This window comes from Marmota monax, unplaced genomic scaffold (assembly GCF_021218885.2).
Source record: "Marmota monax isolate L192 unplaced genomic scaffold, Marmota_monax_Labrador192_F-V1.1 WCK01_AAM20220418_F8-fsc00005, whole genome shotgun sequence".
Lineage (NCBI taxonomy): Eukaryota > Metazoa > Chordata > Mammalia > Rodentia > Sciuridae > Marmota > Marmota monax.
The window spans coordinates 16,698,243-16,716,298 of NW_026692254.1; the positions used below are offsets into that span (position 1 = coordinate 16,698,243).

The 18,056-nt window shown below is 40.4% G+C and overlaps 1 protein-coding gene across 2 annotated transcripts in view; it reads left to right on the plus strand.

The window, feature by feature from the left end:
- Igf1r (insulin like growth factor 1 receptor) overlaps positions 1 to 18,056 on the plus strand; it is a 309,374-nt gene that overhangs the window by 260,144 nt on the left and 31,174 nt on the right. For both annotated transcript variants that reach the window (XM_046436272.2, XM_046436277.2), the window contains 7 exons: positions 1,754 to 1,921; positions 2,147 to 2,351; positions 8,020 to 8,303; positions 9,906 to 10,042; positions 10,499 to 10,658; positions 14,862 to 14,964; positions 15,520 to 15,590. In XM_046436272.2, coding sequence (XP_046292228.1) covers positions 1,754 to 1,921; positions 2,147 to 2,351; positions 8,020 to 8,303; positions 9,906 to 10,042; positions 10,499 to 10,658; positions 14,862 to 14,964; positions 15,520 to 15,590 — 1,128 coding nt within the window. The remainder of the gene's footprint in view (positions 1 to 1,753; positions 1,922 to 2,146; positions 2,352 to 8,019; positions 8,304 to 9,905; positions 10,043 to 10,498; positions 10,659 to 14,861; positions 14,965 to 15,519; positions 15,591 to 18,056) is intronic.

Here is an 18,056-nt window from a genome sequence, read left to right on the forward strand (position 1 = left end):
TTTAATACTCATAAACCTAACACAGAATAAGTTTAAATGGCAGAAAGGGTGAGAAGAAAAAGTAGATGGGGAAAACCTTTTGTTCGTGCATGCCTGGTTCCCCCTCCTTTCCCCTGCCCCATTTCAGTGACCCTGTAAGTGGTCACAGTAATGTCACTGACCCTAAAGAGTTTATAGAGATAAAGTTGGCATAGGCTTCTAACCCTTGGCAAGGCTTCATACAGCAGAAGTTCAAATGCACCAGAATAAGTTTTCCTCTTAACATTTGGAAGAAACCCTTCCCAGTAAAACACTGTAACTAGTTTGATAAAAAAATAGAAAATTCTCCTTCGTATAGCAAAAAAAAAAAAAAAAAAATTAATTTTAAGCAATACTGGAGATTGAACCCATTGGACTTATTTGACCACTGAACTACCACTGATGTTTTCTGGTCCTTTTTATTTTTTATTTTGAGATAGGGTCTCACTAAATTGCCCAGCTGGCCTTGAACTTGGAACACTCTAGCCTCAGTGTCCCAAGGAACTGGAGTCACAGGTGTGCACCACCACACCCAACTGTTACAGCAAATTCTTAAGAAACCTGTTTCTTTTCCCCAAAGATAGAAAACCAAGCCCTGTACAGATTGACTCAGCTTACTCCATTTTGGCCCCTGTCCTTATGAGTGGTAGAGATAAATAATGACTTGGTCCTCTCTCTTTGCTTTTTGGTGGCACCTGTCATTGTAATATCTAACAATAAGGTGTTTGTTTTTGAAATACTTGTTTTTGGAAACTCTAAATTGGCTGAGCATCTAGTGGTTTTGTTTTCTTTAAAAAACTAGCATTAATCCTACCTTTTCCCAAAGAGGCATTCCTTAAAGGTGTTGGATCTTTGTGTATTTTATATATCTTTTGCACCTTGGAAAAATCATTGAAATTGGTGCTTTTTTGTGAGCCTTATGAGAACAAGATTTCATTGGCCCTGGGATATGTTTTCCCTATTTGCATAAGTTAGTTCTGGATTTGGGTTAGGTTGTCATTAGTAAGTAAAGGCTGATTGGATTATTATGCTTTGCCTAAAATCGGTATTATTTTGCTGCCCACAGAATCCTTGGCTTAAAATCAGGGCTTAACATGTGTTTGATTTTTAGGCTGCTTTTCAGAGTCACGTCTCATCGTTCCACTGAAGCATGACTGCAGGATTGGTGGATTTCCATGCTCTTGGTCTCATCTGTCCCTTTGACCCCTCTCACACAGGTGCATGCTCACATGCACTCATACACTCTCACACATGGTCTGCAGCCCCCATTCTACTGCCACCTTTCATTTGGTATTCTTGCCATTTTTATCAGAGATTCAAAATTTCAGATGAAATTCGAATCAGTCACTTTTAGCATTTGTTAAAATTGCCAGAGTTAAACATTTTGGAGAATGGCAGTTGTAATAAATGAGAAAGATCAAGTGTTTGAATTGACTGTAGATTTTGTCATCTGTTCTAACCCTGGTTTTGCCCCAACAACCTTTCCCATTTGCAACTCAGCAGTGTTTGTTTTTACAAAGATTACCCAAAAATAAATGCTGTAAAGGGAAATGTTGGCATTTAAATTAAAATTCTTTCAAAACAGTGTTTTGTTTTCTCTTTGTGTTTCAGTGTTCATTGCTATCTTCTGGTGCAGGTCAAACTTGCAGGTTCCTGTTGGTTTGCAGTGAGTACCTGATAGCCTCCACCTTAGGTTCATTTCATTTTCTGAAATGTTTTTTGTTCTCCTTTCTAGTTCCTTCCATTCCCCTGGATGTCCTTTCAGCATCGAACTCCTCTTCTCAGCTGATTGTGAAATGGAACCCCCCATCTCTACCCAACGGTAACCTGAGTTACTACATTGTGAGATGGCAGCGGCAGCCTCAGGACGGCTACCTGTACCGGCATAATTACTGTTCCAAAGGTAAGGTTGCCAGCAGTGGCCCAGTTGGGAGGTGCACCTGTTCATGCCCATTGTCTGAACGTATCTGAGCCCAATAATACACCAACCAGGTAATAGTGTAATTTCCCTACATTAGAAACCAGCACTTTCTTGATTAAAGGTGCTGATAGCTATTCTTTCTCCTCACAAGCCAGTTATACTTGGCTTTCATTCCTATTCTCCCTTTCACTTCTCTTTTCTTGGAAGACAAAATCCCCATCAGGAAGTATGCTGACGGCACCATTGATGTCGAAGAGGTAACAGAGAATCCCAAGACTGAAGTGTGTGGTGGTGAGAAAGGGCCTTGCTGTGCTTGCCCTAAAACTGAAGCTGAGAAGCAAGCTGAGAAGGAGGAGGCTGAATACCGCAAAGTCTTTGAGAATTTCCTGCATAACTCCATCTTTGTGCCCAGGTACCTGTACCATTTGAAAACATCCCCTAGAGGATGGTGATGCTTGAGCAGATTCTGTTGCTTTTGTCTTTACTTGGTAGTGTGGGACATGATACAGGAGGCCACTGAGAGGGAACAATGGGAGGTGACATTGGCTTAGTCAAGTAAGTGGAGCTTCTGTGGAAACTGGTTAGTCCTAAAAGGAAGGGGACTGGGGCTCCTGTTATTAGGCACTGCAGGTATGATGGGTGCTACCTCACCCATACAGCCTCCTGCAGACAGCAGGTGGGGTCCCCCACACAGATACTGAGAGATGAGGCTCAGAGGTCTCCAGTCACATGTACACACTCATGGAAATCAGCTAAAGGAAAAGCCAGGATCTGGGCTCATCTCTGCCCTTTCCATTTCTCCCCAATGCTGGCAGAGAAGGTTTGAAGCAAGAGGGGGAAAGTCAGAGTCAAACCAACTTCAGAATGTAACCAGATGCCCCAGGCATCCTTCACAAGCAGGTTTGGGAAGCAGCATAGAACATAGTCTTTCAAAGTAACAGATACCCTGCTTCAAGGAGTCACTCTGCTCCTGTGCTCTAAGCCTTGGTTTCTGTGAAGTGGGAACAGAAATGGAGGAATAGACATTTTCTGTAGCAGTACTATTCATAGTAACAAAAGCTAGAAACAACTCATTGTCCGTCAGCAGATGAATGGATAAACATATGTGGTACAAATAGATGGACTAGGATTCAGCCATGAAAAGGGAGGAAATTCTGATACATGATACAACATGCATGAATCCTGCAAATGACATCCCAATAAAGCCAGACACAAAAGAATAAATACTATATGGTTCCATGTATATGAAATATACAGATTAAGCAAGTGTATAGTAGGTTAGAATTTTCTAGGAGCATAGAGTAAGGTGATGAGGGCAATGGGGGAATTATCTTGAAATGGGTGGAGTTTCTGTTTGGGTTGGTGAGAATTTTTTTGCAAAAATGGTGATGATTGTATAACTCTAATGAATGAAATTAATGCTACTAAATTACACAGGTAAATAGTTATAATGGCAAAAGTTTATACTATAGATATGCTTTTTAATTTTAATACTTTATCAAAAAGTGAATTAAATGGTTTTTAAGAACTGGAGGAAACCTCAGCAGAGTTGGCTGGTAATGTCTGAGAAAAGACTTGGAGTGGAGGTCCTTGACTCCCTTTATAATCTTCTTCCTGAAGATTATAGTGCAGAATTCAGAAATAGCCTCATATCTGAAAACTGGGCAGAAAGCTGGATTCAGACCAGCAGTGTCTCTCCAAGGTGTCAATGCCAGTCCCCAGGATGCCCTAGCTATCAACACTCTGCCTGGCCTTTTCTCTTCCTCTGAGACCTTGGAAGCTTGAAGCTGCACTTTATTCCATATTTACTTTGTCCTTAAAGACTGTCTTCAGTTGTAACAACAAATGGATTTTAAAGTGATTTTTTTTTTCTGTCAAGTGACTTTCATGATACTTGTGAAATGGTCAGAGATAGCCGTCTTACTTTGAAGAATCAGTAAAGTAGGAAATAAAGACCTTTTGGAAGTGGAGGTACTACTTCCTTTTGAGAATGAAAATCCTCACTGTTTGGTGGCTTTCTTCCCATCCCTTCCCTTCTATCTCTCACTTAAAGCCTCTAGAGCAATGAGGGCCCAGGAGGCTACCACCAGCCCTACCACCATCCCACTGGGAGAGCTCCTGTTGGCTGACAGATTATAGGGCTGCTATTTCAGTGTCATCCTTGTATTTTAGTGTGCATTGCTATTTTCTTATCCATGATATCTGTGTACCGTGTGTGATTCCTAGAATCTAAAAGCTTAAGGACTGGAAAAAGCTAAGAGATGTTTGAAATCAGAACTTAGTGAGGCTTGGTGACCCCTCTGACATCCTAACTAATTTAGTTTCTGGGTCTTGGACATGCTTTCTCATAAACATAAGCTCTTTCTTGCCCTGCATCTTCCACATGATCCACTCCACCTGGGCCAGCAGAGGCTCAGCTACTGGCAGTCACTGTTGTTGTAAGGTTGGAGGTTGGATGAATATAGAATGTCTCAAGCAGATTGGGCAGGAAGTATGTTTATTTGTTTGTGTTTTTGTTTTTTGTTTTGTGGTGCTGGTGATCAAACACTGGATCTTACATATACGAGACAACACTCTACCTCTGATCTACATACCTGGCCCCAAGAAGTTGTCTGTATATTTACCATCAGAGGCTATTGGTTATACTGATACATTTATTATCCAATCTACTTTTCCAAAAGTTCAGATTTTTAAGGATTTAGAAAGTGTTACTAGTCCATTTTCTGTTACTATAATAAAATACCTGAGGCTCAGTTTTAGAGGAGAGAGCAAAAGTTAGCAAGATGCCAGAGAGATTCAGCAGTTGGCCTTGCTCTTTTTAACAACTCACTTTTGCAAAAACAGCTAATTTACTCCTTGAGACCAGCATTAATCCCTTCTGAGAGCAGTGCCCTCAGTGACTTAATTATTTCCCAATAGGCCCGCCTCTTAAAGATTCCACCACCTCTTAATACAACCATACTGAGGACTAAGCTTCCCATACAAGAACTCTCAGTGGACAAACCATTAACAATGCAAAGGTTTTGCTGAAAGGCCCCTAGCTTTCAATTATAGTGACAAGACAATATCTTTTTTGTCATCAGAGGTAAAACACCAGACTAAGTGGTGTGAAGGTGGTCATTAAATTGACACAGATGTTATTAATGCAAAGCATTTATTTCTTTATTTTAATTATTTATTTTTTATTATTTCTTACATACATCACAATAAAGGAATGCAAAGCATTTATATTGTTGGGTTTAAAATAAGTTTCCTCTGTGCCACATCCCATAGCATGACTCTCTCTCCCAAAATAAGTCCAACTTCGTTCTCTCTTTTCATGGGAAGAATACCCATGTTTTGTCCATGCTAAGAGGCCACAATTTGTAAGAATTTTCATTGGTTTTTGCCTCATAATGAGGCATAAATCTGATATTCATGTAAGTTCTGAGAAGATTCACATAAAGAGGTATTCAAATGACAGAATAACTGAATCACCAAGTCTCATTTCTTGTTTTTACAGCTTACCAAAAACTTTTGATTTCTTTCAATCCATTCTAAGAACAATTTATTTGGGAGCTAAAATCAAATAAGTCAAATACAGTCCCTTCCACATGGTCCCATGTGTCCTTTGTGTTTGAAATAGAATGGAAGGTAGAGTTTGTCAAGTTACTTTCTGAAGTCAGTGTTGGGTGGTAAACACCTTTCCTTTACCACCATCTTTAATTTTCAAATACATAGTTTGCTTTATCTAACTAAAACATTGACAGATGTTGAGAAGTAAAATGTTTTCCAATAGGAGTAAGTTGTATCATGGAGTAGAGTGAAGAAAGTTGGCAGTATTTCTTATTGGTCATGCCATTGGAATGTAGCCATGACAAAGAATTATGTATGGGCCATTTTGCTTACCTGAGCCTGTACCTTCCTGCTAATGTTCTTTGTTGCCTACCTCCCTCAACACCTGACTTGATGTCCATAGCAGTAGCTATGTGGTCTCCAAAAGTGTGGTGTTTACAAATAAGTAAACTGTTAAGTACTTTAATGGTGTAATACCATTTCAACAGGAGTGGCTGGGGGAGGGCATAGACCAGAACTATTTTTGCAGTAGATCAAACCTAAGCAGCTTCTTACTTGTAAACTTAAGTGTGTATTGTGTTGGTTTTCAAGTAAGGGCAGAAAATTTGTTGGTAACGTGTTGAAAAAGATCTCCCTAGCAATAAATGTTGTTTCTTGTGTCCTTTCCTTCCAAGAAGGTAGGTGGTTAGTTGGTTGTTTTGCACAATGCAAGAATGGTGAGTTATTGACCTCATTTCCTAATCCTTCCCCAGCATTATAAAAACAAATTCACATGCCCCTGATATTGTAGGTTGCTACCTTTTGGAATGAGCTTAACTATTGGGTGGTTTCTGCCTTTAATGGTGTCCAAGTATCACTATACAAAGAAAGACCATGTGTTCTGCTGAAAAATCCATGGGCTGAGCAGACAAGGGAGCCCATGGTCTTTTCTCCTGGCCTCCTACCTTCCAGATTTAGGCCTAGGGACCAGAAAGAGGCTTGTGAGGCATCCACTGAACTTTTCACATATCTTCCGGGATGCCTTCTTCCCTGGGTGAACTTTTTTTTCCCTGCTACTGCTCTCCCTCATACATGAGGCTCACAAGCTTCCTATATTCTGAGCTTTCTCATTTTTTTTTAACTCTTACTTTTCTTACCAGGCAAGGTTTATTTCATTTGCTCCCAGCTACCCTTTGCCCATTCATAAGACAAGCAGCCATCCAGTAGCCTCACACCCTATTTCCTTCATGGTGCATGGCTAACCTAATGGTGGTTGGTGTGCTGTCTGGATGTTCCTCTCATGCTGTTTAGTTTTCTTGGTTCCTGTAAAAGTTAGGAGCCTGGTTTTTGTTGTTGTTGTTGTTGTTGTTTGTTTGTTTGTTTAGTTTGGGTTTTTTTTTTGTTTTTTTTTTGGCGGTGCTGTGGATTGAACCCAGTGTTTGTGCATGCAAGGCAAGCACTCTACCCACTGAGCTATACCTCCAGCCCAAGGAGCCTGTTTTTAAGGTTTCTGAGGGAAGCCCCTTTTTCTATAGCCCACCAAAACACCAATTGGAGAGTCACACCTTCATCTGCCCTTTTGGGTATTGTTGTTCTTCCCTGGGGATTTTATGCATTCCCTTTGTCTTTGTTGTTGTTGTTGTTGTTTCTGTTTCAAGCCCTACTCAAATCTGTGACAAAGGCTGAGTCTTGAGGAGGCCACAAGGCCCACTGCTGAGAGGGAGGCAAAGCTGGGCTCCAGAGATTTACAGGAGTAAGGCCTGCACCAGGGATTTAGGGTGGGACTTTCTTTTTCTTTTGTTTGTTTTTGTTTGTTTTGTTTTGGTACTGGGGATTGAACCTAGGGGTATTTAAACACTGAGCCATGTCCCTACCCTTATTTATATTTTATTTAGGGACAGGGTCTTATTGAGTTACTTAGGGTCTCACTAAGTTGCTGAGGCTGGATTTGAACTTTTGATCCTCCTGCCTCAGCCTCCTGAGCCATTGGGATTATAGGTGTGTGCCACTGCTCCCAGCTAGGGTTAGGATTTTCAATTAGCAGGATTCTCCAAGAAAGGATCCTGAAGTTCAAGCACTTGCTTACTGCTCAAATCGTGGCATCTTTATTTTATTTCAGAGGGAACCCAAGAAGCCACTATTACAGGCCTTTGAATTCCTTCTGCCCCATCTAGCTGAGGCCTGAGCAACCACATCACCTCTCCCCTCATAAATCTTAGTGCAACTAGTAGATTTGACCCCTACATATTTAACCACAAGGTCTGTGACCAGATGGCACTGATCAAACAGTGAAGATACTGCCTAGCCCAGGGTGGCTCTGGGATTTAGTAAGAAGCATATGTGCTGTTCCTGAGGGGTAGAGTTGAGAAAGCAAGATAAGTAAGAAAATCCCCATATTATTTGTTGGTTCTTACCCAAAGGGGTTAAATAGTTCCTTTTGTTACAAGGGTTAGATTTTTCTTTTCTGTTATTCTTTCTTACTCTAGTCAAAGAAAAGACAAAAGAGGCAGAAACACTTATAAGCCAAGCTTCTCTCTTCCTTGCAGACCTGAAAGGAAGCGGAGAGATGTCATGCAAGTGGCCAACACCACCATGTCCAGCCGAAGCAGGAACACCACAGTGATGGACTCCTACAATATGACAGATCCAGAAGAACTTGAGACAGAGTACCCTTTCTTTGAGAGCAGAGTGGATAACAAGGAGAGAACTGTCATCTCTAACCTCCGGCCTTTTACTTTGTACCGCATTGATATTCACAGCTGTAATCATGAGGCTGAGAAGCTGGGCTGTAGTGCCTCTAACTTTGTCTTTGCCAGAACCATGCCTGCAGGTATGGTTTGGTCCAGCTAGCCCCACTGCTGACTCAATCACAGCTTAGTAGAGAAGGTTGTGTTTTGTGGACATGGGGTCTTAAATCCAGGTTGACAACTCTGAGACTCAGTCCTACTAAGGAATATGTATGTGGTCATTAGTAGACAGCCTGGTAGACCAGCTGCCCAGGAAATGGAGCTCATGCTGTCACTGTGATGTCATTCCTATCTCAGGCTCTCCAAAGAAAATACTGGAGAGCTAAGAGCTCCCTGTAGAGTCCCCACTCCTCTGCTTGGCTCACATTTGCATTTGCATAGTCCCTGGCCTCATAAACTATTCTTCACTTCTGCATTCTCATAGTTTCTGTATGAACCCCTGTTGACTACCTGGGTCCCAGAGTGACCATTACTCCTCAAGTCACTATTAGAGTAGCCAGTGGTCCTGCTTATTTGAATATGCATTTCCCTTGTATGTTAGACACTGCCTGTTGCTCAGACAACCATTCATATCTTTGAAGATGAATGAACTGCCCAGCCCTCACTCCTGCAAGAGGCTTCAGGCAGTAGAAAGGGCATGGAGGCGACTAAAGTCTGGGAAGGGAGGCTTCCTTGACATAGTTTTGGCACTGACATGTAGCATTCCCTGGCCAGTCCTCAGCCTCCAGTGCCTCAGTTTCCCCAACACTCCTCTAACATAGACCAGCTAATCTTTTGTACTAAGGATTGAACCCAGGGGTGCTTTACCACTGAGATATGTACCTCCGATCTTGTGTGTGTGTGTGTGTGTGTGTGTGTGTTGCTGGGGATTGAACCCAGGGCCATGTGCATGCACTCTACCAACTAAGCTATATCCCCAGCCCTATCCCCCAGTTCTTTTTATTTTTTGTTTTGAGACAGGGTCTCAGCAAATTGCTTAGAGCCTTGCTAAATTGCTGAGGCTAACCTCGAACTTAGAATCCTCCTGCTTCAGCCTCCCAAGCCACTGGGATTACAAGTGTGCGCCACCATGCCCAGCCCAGCTAATCTGTAGACATCTTTGTCAGTAGAATTTTCCATGACTTTGGCTTACTACATTCCTTTAGAAAGAGGGGTCAGGAATAGATGATGGCAGGGTCAGCTCACTTGCTCTCAGCACCTGTTTCTTAGTAGTATCTTTACAGACTGGCTTTGTAGCTATCCTTCACATACAACATAGAACTTGTAATTGCTATGTATATGTGGCCCTTGGAGGATCCATGTCATAACCTGGAGGCTCCATGCACTACTTCAGCTTGTCAGAACCCTTTCAGTGTTTTGTTATTTGATGGGCTCTTTCTTCAAGAGGTAGAAGTAACAGAAAAAGAAAATTACTTATAGTGCCAGGAAGTTTTTATGCTTGGTCACAGGCGCTTCTGGTGGGGGACTCGTGGCATCTTGAGATTCATGAGTCATCAGGTAGGTCCAGTTTCTAAACCTGTGTTGTGTGTGTAAGCAGCCAACTCAGGAGGAGCCCACATGATCACTGTCCACAGCCACGCCCCCACAGATTTGGGGAGGAGGGTTGTTCTCAGGTGACCCCAGCATTTGTCACCCTCTTTGGGGACCTGAATCCAACTTTGTCCCTTATTTAAATTGTTGTACAGAAGGAGCAGATGACATTCCTGGCCCAGTTACCTGGGAGGCAAGGCCTGAGAACTCCATCTTTTTAAAGTGGGCAGAACCTGAGAACCCCAATGGATTGATTCTAATGTATGAAATAAAATACGGATCACAAATTGAGGTGAGACTGGGGCTTTCCTTTGCAGCTGCATGTATTTCCATCAGGGTTGACAACATGTGCAATGTTATACTCAATTTACTTGCTGTTAGCTTAGCTTCAAACAATAAGATTGGGTGGAAAGTTGGTGAGGATTTAGGTCTTTCCAGCAGCTCCATGCTTCTGGAAGGAAGCTAGAATGCTTCTCATCCTCAGAATAGTTTCATTGTAGAAAATTATCTCATGACATAGGTTAGGTCAGTCAATAATTTTTAACTCTCCTAAAGTTCTTTTGGGTTCCAAAGTGTTTGATTACAGTTTTGGGATATTGTTTAAATGACTTGAGGGAGGATCATTTTGGGGGGTGGGGCTGGTCAAAGATTGGGCAGCTAGAGTCACCGAGGTAGCAAGTGAGCTGGCAAGTGCCAGATATCTACTATGTTTGTAGGCAGTTGATGCATGTGTTTTATTTCCCCTCAGGATCAGCGAGAATGTGTGTCCAGACAGGATTATAGAAAATATGGAGGGGCCAAGCTCAACCGGCTAAACCCAGGGAACTATACCGCGCGGATTCAGGCTACCTCTCTCTCTGGGAATGGGTCATGGACAGATCCTGTGTTCTTCTATGTCCCAGCCAAAAGTAAGGCTATTGAAAGAGTAGTGTGATAAAACTGAAAGCTGGTCCAAGATTCAGGAAGGCTGGGTTGCTAAGGATAAAATGGCATAGACCAACTCTCGGAAGTGTCATGCTAAAAAGCCAGTGCCTTGTCTGGGAAATCAGTCTAGGGGATTGCTGGACTTTGAGTCCCTACCTCGTGTGACTGGTTGGAAGAGGGTCTGAGTTCCTCTTTTTGGAATGGTGCAACCACTGTTGAGCCAGTAAAGACCTCTGCTTTCACCTTGGTCTATGTTCAGAGCCATTTTACATGCTAACCATAGTTAATAATAGTGTATTATATTCTTGAATATTATTAAGAGAGTAGATTTTTTAAATGTTCTCACCCCCCAAAATGATAACTATGTGATATAATGCATGTTAATTATCTCAATGCATACATATTTCAAAACATGATAAATACATACGTGATTTTATATGTCAAAATAAATAGATATTTTCTTTAAAAAAATAAAACAAGGACTGTAGTAGTTTAGTCAACACTGAATATTCAGAGATATACATGATTATCTGAAAATCCTCTATGACAGATAGCAAAAGGATAGGAGTGAATAGAATTGTAAACTGAGGTGATAGTTTATGTATCTGGCACTGTGCTGTCCCTGAGTTCAGGTTTCAAAGGTAAATAATTGCTTAGGCCGATAATTTTGTCAGTTAAAATAGTCTGAATTCTCCCATTTAGTCCACTTAAGCTAGTCTGACCAGTTAGCTTATATGACTTTTCATTACTGTGACAAAACATCTGAGATAATCTATTTATAAGGAAAAAATATTTATTCTGGCTTATAGTTTCAGAAGATTCAGTCTATGAGCAGTTAGCTTCATTACTTTTGGATGTGTGGTGATACAGTATATTATGGTAGGCAGTATGTGGTGAAGCAGAGCTGCTCACCTCCTACTGGTTGGGAAGCAAAGATAGACTGGAAGGGACTGGGGTCCCAATATCCCCTTCAAGGCACACTCCCAGTGACCTAACTCCCTCTCGCTAGATTCTACCTCCTAAAGATTCTACCACCTCCCAATAGATGCTCCAAACAAAAAACTAAAGAAGCTATAGAAGTAAAAAATACAATTGATAATTTAGACTTAACAGACATATAGAATATCAATGACTGAATACACTTTCTTAGCAGCACATGTAGCCTTCTCTAATATAGACCATGTTATGTAAACTATCACATACATTCACATTCAATTATAATATTACCTTAATATATTTTAACATCTGTAAGATTATTAGATAGCTCTCTTTCCATTGATATTAATTTTTGTGTTCTTGCTTATTTTCTTGATTAGATTTATTTATCAAATTTTAGCTGTATTATTTCTTATTTTGTATATTTTTAAATAATTGACATGTGGATTTGGGGTTCTATATATCTTATGGTGATTGATTCCTAATGTAATAAATCATGCAGGAAACCCAGTCTGCATGATTTCAAATTTAAAAAAAAAAAAGTAATGGAAATGCTTTTTTATTAACTATATTGGTTACATACATGTTGAAACTGATCAAATTGCATACTTCAAATATGTGCATTGTATTGTACTTCAATTTTATCTTAATAAAGTTATGGGGGGGATATTCTACCACTTCCAAATAGCACCACAGACTGGGAGCTTAGCTTTCAACACATGGGCCTTTGTGGAACATTTATCCAAACTACAGTTTATGCCACTTTTCCAGTACCTGAAACTCTAACAACATTCATATAACCCTCACCAGAGTGGTGGCTTTTTCCCTCTCCCTCAATCCCCAGCATCCCCAAGGATTAGAGCCTAGGCCTGGGGTCTTGGCATTTGGCTGTGATCTATGAAACAGCATCCTTGGCTTTAGGGCTTAGTGAACTTGGCTTTTCTTCAGAGAGGTCATGTTCCTTTCTGCCTTTTCTGTTCCTTATGTAACCCTGTGAGTGCCAGGATGCCACTGGGGAACCCAAGAGTCACTCTGATGGAGTTTCTCCAGCAGAAGTTGGCATGAACTGCAGGGAAATTGAAACCACATGCCAGTTTTGCTGCTGGGAAGCTTTTCCTTATGTCAGACAAGACTCTCCCACTACAGTTTAGCCTCATTTCCTCCTGTTTAATCCTCAGAGGAGATGGAAGCTTTGGAAGCTTTCTGGCACTTGCTATCTTTTTAGGAACAAAAAATCTGTATGTGCTTGAATACTATTAAATTATCCCCCAGACTTCCCTTCTCCAGATTAAATATTCTCAAGTCTTTGGCCTTTTTTTTGCAGCCCAGTTGCAGAGATCAATTTTCTAACCATTTACTCATTTTGTTCTTCTCTGGATATGATCCAATTTCTCCATGTGCCTGTTGAAATGTGAAACTTAAACACAGTAGAACCTGACCAGTAGTACCAGTGATATAAATACAACAAATAGTCTATGGGCTAGTTCTAGTCTAAGGGGAAACAAAGAAGCCTCCTAGCTTCTGATACCTCATGAATATTTTGAAACTTGCATTCATTTTGAAAGATACTTGATAAATATATTTTTAATGTAAAAAAATTTGAAGCATCCTTAATAGTCTTTAAAGAGAATGTATGTGTTTTTATTTTAAAGAGAAATAATAATAACAGATTTTAGTAGCAAAATAATCATTGACTTATGGTCCTCGTAACTTGGTCCCCAGTGAGTTCAAAGCCCATTTCCAAGTAGACATCTCTATTTGGATGTCCATTGGGTACCTCTTGCTCCTTGTGCACAAAACCAAAATCTAAATTCCTGTCCTCAAAACACACACCTCTTTTCTCCTTGGTTTCTTAGCTCAATCAGTAGCCCTGATCACCCAAATAAGGAACTTCACAGTTATCCTTCATTCTTCTTTCTCTCCAGCCACTCATTTTTCATTCCAATCCAAGTCATATGGATTCTCTCTCTGCCTCTTAAATGTCTGTGGAACCCACCTCCACTACCGCAGGTCAGAGCCTGCCGGTTGCTTGTGTTCTGGTGGTATTTTGAGGTGTGGCTGTAGAAAGCCTGGCTTCCCATCTTGGAACCATGACTTACCAGCTACCCCTATGACCTTGGGAAGGCAAGGTTATCTCTGTAATCTGGCTTGTTTATAGAAAAGGAGCAGTGATTTCTTCCTGAAGTCAGAACTGAGTACCACAGAGCATCCCCAGAGGTTGCAGCATATTTCCTCCCAATTCTCCAAGACATGGCAGTGGAGAGGACCCCAGTCTGTTCTTGGACCCCAGCACATGAATCTGATCAGTTCACTGCTGGTTTTGAAAACTTTTGTTGACTCCTTTAAATCTGAATAATGGAGTTGAAACCACTTGGTTTGGTCTAAGCCCCTGGTGAGCTGGCCCCTGGCTTCTCTCCAGTGTCATCTTTAAGCCATTCCTCTGCTTATAAAATCATTTATCCCAAGGAAAGTGTATCTTTCTCTTTCAAGACTCAGGCTAAAGAAATTTTCTCCTATGGAGCTTCCCTTAACTCCCCTTTCTCCTCTCCCTTGCTCTCTGTATCCTTGCCATTATGTGTGGTCTACTTTTCTCTACCTTTTGACATGATTTCCTGCATCTGGCAGAATTTTCAGGGGTACACATCTGAATCCCTTTTGCCCAACTTATCATCTGTTATACAAGTCTGGTGACAAGTGCACTCATGGTCTCAAGACTTTAACAGGTCTCAAATGATTGTGAAAATTTAGAGCAGCATTGGCAAGGGGTACCATCCGGTTATTTTAAATTTTTTATGGAATTATGTTAACAGGTAAAGGTCAGTATATATATAAGTAAATGTTATTTCAGCAAATGTGTGTGTATCCACTAAGAATCATTAAACTACGTACAGAGACTCCTTCAGTCCATCATTTAAGCTATTATATCAGAATATACTGCGTTAAAAAAATAAACATATACCTCATTCTACATGTAACTTTTTTTTTTTTTTTGACAGAAGTGGGAATTGAACTCAAGGGTGCTCTACCACAGAGCTATATGCCCAACCCTTTATTTCCTCTTTTTTCAAATATTCCATTTGTTTGCTTTGCTATTTCTGATACCATTTACCTTCAGGAATTCCTAGTGTTCAATAGGAGAGTACAAAAGCTTTTAGGGATTTTTTTTTTCATATTTTTACATGAATTTGAAAGATAAAATGAGCAGATTGTTCACCTAATGACATCATATCATGTCCTTCTCATTTCTGCAGCAACGTATGAGAATTTCATCCATCTGATCATCGCTCTGCCGGTCGCCATCCTGTTGATCGTGGGAGGGCTGGTGATAATGCTGTATGTCTTCCATAGAAAGAGGTGAGCACTGGGGCCAATTTAAGACAATTTTTGCAGCCAAGTGGTTTGATTATTTGAGCATGAGCAAAGGTCAGCTCTTTCAGGAAATATTATACAGAGTGGAAAACTTTATAGTCAAACGTTCTTTACAGGAGAATAGAACATTTTCTAATGATTTAACAACAACAAAAAGGGTTATTTTCTTCATACCCCTCTTCCCTTCATTGGTTTCTCTGATGCACAGGTTATGCTGGCTAACGTGGAGCTTTTCCACACATGCCCCCCCCCCCATCACATAAACTGTGTTATTTCCATTGAACAAGGAAACTATTATTTCTTTAAAAACTCTGATCCGAGGCCACCAAAGAAGCCAAAAGATGTGTCCTCAAATATCTACTGGCCCTAGACTGAACTGGGGTTGCAGACCAGAGCTCCTGTTAGCAGTTAGCACTCTTCCCTTTCTTTCTCAAGATACTTCATGAATCAACAAATAAATCAGATGTAACAAAGATGAAAATATCTCCAGAAAGATGGAGAATAGGGTTTCTTAACCTGAATTTTCTCATTTCTTGGCAGGAATAACAGCAGGCTGGGGAATGGAGTGCTGTATGCCTCTGTAAACCCAGAGTACTTCAGCGCAGCCGATGGTAAGAGTCTTACCCAGGGTCTCTGGCGGTGGGGAAGTCGGGAGCTGTCAGGAATGTTATTAACTGGGGAAGAGGTTTGTGTTATTTTGAGGTACCTTTGCCCAGGGTCCATCTTTGATAACCTAAATCAGTCTATCTATCTATCTATCTATCTATCTATCTATTTTTTAGCATCTCAGTGCATTTGTCAAAAATTTTGAGACTGTGTTGGATACCCCAAGGAAAAATAGGCTTTAGAAATAAATGTCACGAGCACAGTAATCAGTTTATTTAGTTCCTTAAAATTTTATGCCAGAATGAAAGAAACTTTCTGTTAACATGTAATCATTGAATGTGCTACAGATGATAAAACAGTCCTTTTAATTCTATTTTGGCTAGATGGTCAAGGCATTCCAGTTGTCTCTGGCCATTAAGGGCTGCTCTGGTTTATCTTAGAATTCTTCTGTCATATCTGTCATGAATTCTAAGATAAACCAGAATGACAGAAGAATGACATTCTTCTGTCATTCTGGTTTATCTTAGAATTCATTCTGTCATTACCCTCCTGAGGAGGGTAATACAGTTTTTTTTTTTTTCCCCTGATTCACATTCCCTTTGTTAATACCTAATGAGAGTCATTTAGTTAAATGGCACAGAAAGTCTGACTTGGAAGCTGGATTGTACTCAATGGTTATTTCCCTTCCTCCACCCCACCCCCACTTTTTAGCTTTCTTTTCTTGCTAGTACACTTAAATACAAACTTAAGTTAGGCTAAGGGTGGTTGCCATTGGGACCTACAGGACTATACCATTGTCACTTTGCTAGGGGCTTTTCCAAACACTGTCCAATGTTCTCCTTACTCCTCCTCTGGGTGGGTTTCCTTACAACCATCTTCAGGTGCAGAAATAAGCTCCAAGAAGGAACTTGCCTATGGTCACACAGTGAGGCAGTTGGAAAGCCAGGATGAGCTTGCTCTCACCAGCCCTTCCTGCTGCATCTGGTTGGCATGCAATGTAGTCAGTGTGGAAGAGGACCCTAGGGTCCCTGGGGCAACCAGGGAAGCTGGCCCATAGGATGGGCTGTACCAGGCTTGTCAAATGAATAATCAAGTGCATGACATTAGGGGAGTGTTCAGAAAAAAAATGTTTACTACTTTCCTTCTTCGGGAGAAGTGGAAGTAGATATGCCAGAAATGTGAGATAAGGAGTTGTGATTATTCTAATCAATTATCCTGATCAAATGAGAAAACATAGGAAAATACTTTGGTAATTTTAAAGTACTGTGTAAGTGTGTATGGTTTACTATGATTTCTGTAATCATTTCTAATTCAATTATGTTTATAGCAGAGCTGATCAAAAACAGCCCCTTCTGAATGGGAATTGGGTACAGAATAAGTACATTATTCCTATTTACATAAAGATCTCAAAAAGTTGGTTTTTAGTAGATATTTATGTTTGTGTGTGTGTGTGTGTGTGTTAGACACAGAGGACATTCCAGAAGGATGAACACCACACTTATAAGAACAGTTACTTACAAAGAAGATCCTTCTCTTTTAAAAATAATGAAAACAGGGGGTTTGGGTATCTAGAGTACTTGTCTAGCATATTACAGGGCCCTGGATTTAATCGCCAGCTTTGCCAAAAAATGAAAAAGAAAAACCAGCAAGATGATAGGTCTTCGTTTGTTATACTAAAAATAGCACTTTAACTTTTATTTTATTTTATTTATTCATTATTTTTGAGACAGGGTCTCACCAGGCTGGTGTGGAACTCCTGGGTTCAAGTTATTCTTCTACCTCAGTCTCCCCCATAAACTTGGGATTACAGGCATGCATCACTAGCCCAGCTCAATAATTGCTTTTTGAAAAAGAAAAAGAAAAGAAATCAAATCAGTAAAGGTATTCTCCCAGACAATGGGAAGACACGGGGACAGTGCAAGGCCACCTCTCCTCTCTGAAGATTATATAAGACTATACCACAGAATCTACTGTATTTTTAAATAAAGCATTGAAAGTGGGCATTTTCAGTTTTAATGATGAAATATCCAAGAAGTTTACAGAAAGTATTAATACAATAAAGTAAGGCTCTGTAACAGTGACTTGAATTCAAATTTTGTGTCCTTAACAGAATGCTTTCATAATATGTCATAGTTCTTCAAAACAAAACAGAAGCAAACTTATTGCCATCCACACCAACAGGTGGAAACAAGTCACCTCATTTGAACTTAATTTATTCAGCCTTTTAACAAATACCACATAGCCATTTTCCTCAAGGGAAAATAAAATGACACTGCATTTCAAAAGTGCTTAAAAACTTCTTTCTCCTAAAGCTAATCTGCATGTCACCATTCTCCAGACTACATTGAAAATCCCCTACAGGAAAGTGCTGATAACATTGTGCATGTTTATAAACCGCTATTGGGCTTAGGACTGCTGGTTAAAGTCTGAACTCTTGGGTTGAGTTTAAAGAAAAGGATTGAGGGCCTTGA